Raw genomic sequence first — 5,935 nt, 5'->3', positions numbered from 1 at the left:
TGAAAAGTGAGTTTTGTCTCATAACCTCAAAAACTGCTCGAATATGAACTAAGTGATCGTTTCTTGATTTACTAAAGATGAGGATATCATCGAAGTAAACGACTACAAATTTGTTCAAAAAAGGTTTAAGAATTTGATTCATGAAACGCATAAAAGTACTAGGAGCGTTAGAGAGGCCAAAAGGCATTACTAACCATTCATAAAGTCCTTCTTTTGTTTTGAAAGCTGTCTTCCATTCATCTCCTTCTCGAATCCTTATTTGGTGATAACCTGCTTTTAGATCGATTTTGGAAAAAATTGCTGAGAGAAGATATTCGGATCAAGAAACCCTAATTACGGATTTTTCTAAATTTTGAATCGACAGAGTTAACGAATCACAAAGAAAGTTGGTGTTCCTAAAGATAATGAGAAGATTGGATCTAAAACTGGTTATAAGACCCCCCCCCCCCCCCCCCCCCCGATAGAAACCCTTGAAGAAACGAATCAAAGAGGAGAGGGAGACATTATGGGGAGAGATAAGATGAAGACCAGGGAGCAATATTTGATCAAATTATTTTTTGGATTAAAAAGAAAATATGTTCCTAAATCAATATTTATTGACGAAATTTTTATTCCCTAGAGATTATTCTTTATTCCCTAAAGTCGCGACCATAAGAAAATATCCAGGAAACAAAGAGATCTTACCAAAATATAGGCACCAATCAAGTACTGTTGGTTGTCAAGAGGATGTTATGGTGCTTCTCGGGACAGTGAAGGACGTGCAGCAGAACCCCTTAGGTGTAGCCACGTATGCTAATGGTTTTAAGCCATTGGATCATAAGAAGTTGTGGTATGCCTAATTTCAGAAGAATTTATTTTTGTAAGTATATTATTGAATTTTTAAAATAAATAAAATGCTAGAAAAAATTTGAGAATTCTGTTATATATAAGAATATTGTTAGAATCAATAAGATGCTAGCGAAATAATAAAATGATTATCAACCTACTTCTAACATATTCATAACAGATGCTAATAGAATCAAGAAAATGTAGTAAAATACTGAAAATGTAGCAAAAATAAATTCAGTTTATATTTATTTTTTTGAGAACAAGATTATTGTATGGGAAATTTGGCCAAAACTCCCTAAAAAATTTGAGTTTTGGTTAAAAAAGATTTATCAACTTTTTATAGGCTTCAGCTCCCTATGACATTTTTGTAAATAATCTAATATAGGGAAAAGACGAAACTAACCTTATTGCAAACCAGCTTGCAAACGAGAGTGCAAACCAGTTTGCAAACGAGATTGCAGACCAGTTTGCAAACGAGATTGCAAACCAGTTTGCAAAGCTCTACAAACCATATTGCAAAACTTTGCAAGACAAATCAAATTGCAAAGTAGTGCAAACTAGTTTGCAAAGCTCTGCAAACTAGATTGCAAAGTGTGTGCAAAGTCATTGCAAGGCAAACCAGATTGCAAAGCTCTGCAAACCAGATTGCAAAGTAGTGCAAACCAGTTTGCAAAGCTCTGCAAACCAGTTTGCAAAGCTCTGCAAACCAGATTGCAAAGTCATTGCAAGGCAAACCAGATTGCAAAGCTCTGCAAACCAGATTGTAAAGCTCTGCAAACCAGATTGCAAAGTAGTGCAAACCAGTTTGCAAAGCTCTGTAAACCAGATTGCAAAGCAGTGCAAACCAGTTTGCAAAGCTCTGTAAAACAGATTGCAAAGCAGTGCAAACCAGTTTGCAAAGCTTCGTAAGCTAAGAATCTAAGGGCAATTTCGGCATTAGAAATGGGAGTGCTTTTAGAATTGTCCTTCAAGACTATTTTCAAACTATATATGGGGCCTAAAAGGACAAAAAGATAACTTGTCCTTTTGACAAAAAAAAACATGAAATCGGGCCTTCTGCCCAATTTCCTGTTATTTATTGTAATAGATATTTCAAAATTCACGATGTACGAAAAAGTGTTACATTTTAAGTTTGTTGTTATAATAAAATATTTTTTTAACAAGATTCTAAGTTTAATCGACATATATAAAATTTTCTTAATGATTTCCAAGAAAAAAAATATGTTTTAGAGGTGGAAATATCGAGGTAGAGATAAAAAGCCAATCACAAATTCACAATTTCTTCAAGTTCGAAGAACATAGAGTTAGAGAGAGAGAGAGAAACCCGTTTTAGGTAAATCACGATTGTTATGGTACGATACTTTAGACAAATATAAGTTTTGAAAATAAATATTGACAATAAATATCCACCATAAATATTTCTCTTAAAATATATGGAAAGAATAAATATATTAACTCAACCATTTATTTCAACAGAAAAAAAATATTAACTCAACCATTAGAACTTTTGATTGGCCCTTTTGATTTACCAATGGTTAAATTTATATTTATGAAAGGATAAAAATTAGAGGAAATAAATAGCTTGATGCATGGGGCCCACTAAATAGTAAATTTTTGGACTTATTTTCCATTTTCTATTTGTTTTGGTTTTATATTATTTATTAATTTAGGAGTTGATATATGACTAATTACCAACCTATTTTTGGACCTTAAACTCAAAAATCCTTATGTTTATTGTAGGGGTGAGAATCGATCCGGGACCGGTCGGTATCGGACTCTAACTTCATCGAATCGGTCGACTCGATCATAAACTGTTGGTGACCACCTATTTACTCGGGCGGACTCGGACGGTCACTATCAAGAATTCTTTGTCCATTGATCGTCCAAGACCGTTTATTTTACCGGGCCAGTCGGACACCGAACGGTCTCGGTCCGGGCTTTCCAATAAAATTTACTTAAATTCAGAACTTTATTTTTATTACCAAAAACAAAATTACTTACAAATAAAGATGTTTAACCAAGAAATCAAAAGTAAATATAAAAAAGAAAAAAACATAGTTGATCACCATTTGACAAGATATAATTAAGTCATGTACTAATGTTTGGTCTTCTAGAGGACTATATGACTATAGGCAACGACCATCATATATTCATATGTCTGTAAAATTCAACGGTGAACTTCTTAAAATGAGGACAGTTTAGTCGGTCAACCTATTCGGTCACTCGTACCGGTCGGTTATTTGGACGGTCTATATTTGTCGGTCAGTTAACGGTCGGTCTTTCGACATAGAATTTTGACTGTGACCGCCCGCCAATTTTTTCGGGCCGGTCGGACATTGACCGTTATGACCATCTGGTGTCCATGGACACTTTTTATCTCGATCGAACGGGTCGGATAGCGGTCTTCCGGATCTTTTCCCCGCCCCTAGTTTATTGTGGTAAATCCTGCTTAATACAACACAGAAATTGGAACATTTGATGTTCATACAAGGAACTAAATTGAGGATTAAGGAGATATGGTCATCATTGCATAAACAAAACTTCAGGGGGAAAAGATCAAATTAGAAGTCTAACATCAACCATTTCAAGAACAAGAAACTTCACAGGATTAATAGTAACTCAACTTTATTTATTTACTCAAAAGTAGCAACTACACCACATCATCTAAACCTAGCATTCCTCCGATTTCACCACATTATCACACAACATAGCTAATAACATAACTAAAGAAGAAATCACAACTAAAGAAAACACAAGGCCAACTTCAATTACTACTGTCAAACATCCTTACACGATTCCAATCACTTAACATGGATTAGGGGTAAACCAAATAGGAGCAGGACCTGACAAAGACTTACTGGTAAGAAATGGTATCGGTTTAATACTACCATTTGCTAAATCGAATACACCCATGTCACGATCTTGGTTTCCATTATCACTAGTTCCAGTGTTCTCATCAGTAAAATAGATGCAGTTACTTTCACAACCAGAAAAATCTGTAGCTAATAGACACGACGATGAATAACCACCACCCACAAACAACATTCGATCGTCTAAGCTTGAAACTGTTTCCCATTTTTGTTCGCTCGGATCGAATCTGTAAACATCGAATCCTGTTGTTTCATATGGCCCAGGTTGAAATTCAGGATCGTCAAAGCCACTGAAATACCGAAAAACCAGCAATAATTCCCCAAATGAGTTTACTAGATAAAGCTTGAAGTCATCACTGATGTATACTGATTCCGGTGGTGGTGGTTCGATTGTAGAAACTAATGAAGGAACACCATTAATAACATCACAAATTGCTAAAGATCCATGTATGTTTACAGCATAGAATGAGTTATTATAATATATAACATCTTCGGTATAAGATCGAGCATCTTCGATAAATGTCCATGATTCATCTCCTTTCTTATAAAAACCCAACTCCCCAGTTAAACTAAAGATCGTTACAGCTACAAAATCTTGTGACATGGGATTTGAAGATAAAACAACTTTCTTCATTAATGATTGCAATACATTTGTAGTAAAGGAATCCACTACAAAAGGTGGAAGTTGAATTTGAACCCTAGTAAGGGGATTGACTATGGTGTTTGAGCTTTTTTCATGTAAAATAAGCCAACCTAATGAAGACCCACAACAATAGCTTCTCAACCCATTACTGCTAATCTCCTGCAGATCCAAATGATGAACTTTGTTTTCTAAAAGATTGAAGAAATCAATTTGGTTTGATGGTATCTCTGATGAAGAAAGCAGTAGCCATGGAAATTGGGGAGGAAGATGATGAGGGGTAGGTGATAAAGATGAACTCCATTTCACACAAACAGCACCAAATCTAATGTAATCAGCATATATTGTTATTTTTCTAGCTACCATATCTATTAGTTCAGGTGGAAGTTCAGACCAATCTACTCCTTCCATGATTTCGATTTGAAATCTTTTTCAAGAAATTCAAACTGAAAGGAGTAATGGGTAGTGAAGAAAAGTAAGGTAAGATGAAGTAAAGAACCTGATTCCTGGAATTTGATCCTCCTCACCTGAATGAAGTCTGGAGATTCACCAAGGAAATTAGTTGAGAAAAGTAAAGAATTGGTCATGAAAAGTCCAACACAAATTCATTTATGTGCCAATGGTCAGGTATCAATAGGACATAACTTTTTGTGACAATTGGTAGCCGTTCATTTAAATTCATCTTACTATCTTGTTTAATCTTTACCATTGATCTAAACAAATTTGTACTTTTTTTTCTGATGAGATAACAAATTTGTACTTGGAAAAATAGAAGTGAGATATATGAAGTCAGTCTATTAGGGTTTGTTTGGTTGGGGAAATGGGACACTGTAAATCGATTTTCTCGAGAAAATTGTAATCTAAAATAGTGGGGAAATGACTTCTAACTACGGAATCAACAACCAAAAACTCATTAATATACTTTACGCCATTTTACATGTGAAATCCAAATCTCATGGTGGAACTTTAGGGGTGGGAATCGGTCCGGTCGGGACGACCGCGGGCCTTAACTTCATCGGTCGGTCTCGGTCGGGCACTCAAAATCAATGTTCGCCTATTTACTCGGTCAGTCCGGTCCGGTCAAAATCAACATTTCCATTGACCAAATCCCGCTTGTGACCGAGAGACCGGTCGGGACTCACCGGTATCGGTCGGACGGTATCGGGCCAAACCACCTAATTTACAATTAAATAATACCTAAATGAAAAGTTAAAATTAGATTTCATTAACTATTCTTATACTCTTAAATACCACTTAGACTTAGACTTGGTCACTTACAATTTACATGTAAGACTAATGCTTTAAAAAAAAAAAAAGTAACATTACAATATTGTGGGTATTTAAAATAACAAAAGGGAAAAGTGAGATATTAGTATATTAGTTACAAAGGGATATGACGGGCCTATCGGTCGAGGTAGGTTGTTATTTCGGTACTTAATAGTCATGCCTATCGGTATTAACCATCGGTCTTTAATCGGACGGGTTAATCGGTCCGGTCACCCGGTCAAAGGGATATGACCATTTCCCGCCTGCTAACTAGTCGACTGGCGGGCCGGGCTTTTCCCGTCACGGGTATCGGGTACCCGCGGTACCTAAC

The 5,935-nt window shown here is 35.8% G+C and overlaps 1 protein-coding gene across 1 annotated transcript; it reads right to left on the bottom strand.

Moving 5' to 3' along the window:
• Window positions 1-3,436: 3,436 nt before the first annotated feature.
• Window positions 3,437-5,042, bottom strand: LOC147565808 (F-box protein SKIP23-like). Its single transcript, XM_086652301.1, has one exon. The coding sequence runs from the start codon at window positions 4,747-4,749 to the stop codon at window positions 3,634-3,636; it is 1,116 nt and encodes a 371-aa protein (XP_086508427.1). The 5' UTR covers window positions 4,750-5,042; the 3' UTR covers window positions 3,437-3,633.
• Between the last annotated feature and the right edge of the window lie 893 nt (window positions 5,043-5,935).

Source organism: Eschscholzia californica, unplaced genomic scaffold (genome assembly GCF_041429995.1).
Source record: "Eschscholzia californica isolate CP2 unplaced genomic scaffold, dmEscCali1.0.p SCAF_1, whole genome shotgun sequence".
NCBI classification, from domain to species: Eukaryota; Viridiplantae; Streptophyta; class Magnoliopsida; order Ranunculales; family Papaveraceae; genus Eschscholzia; species Eschscholzia californica.
The sequence above is the reverse complement of the archived record's forward strand: the minus strand, read 5'-3'. Positions and strand labels throughout refer to the sequence as shown.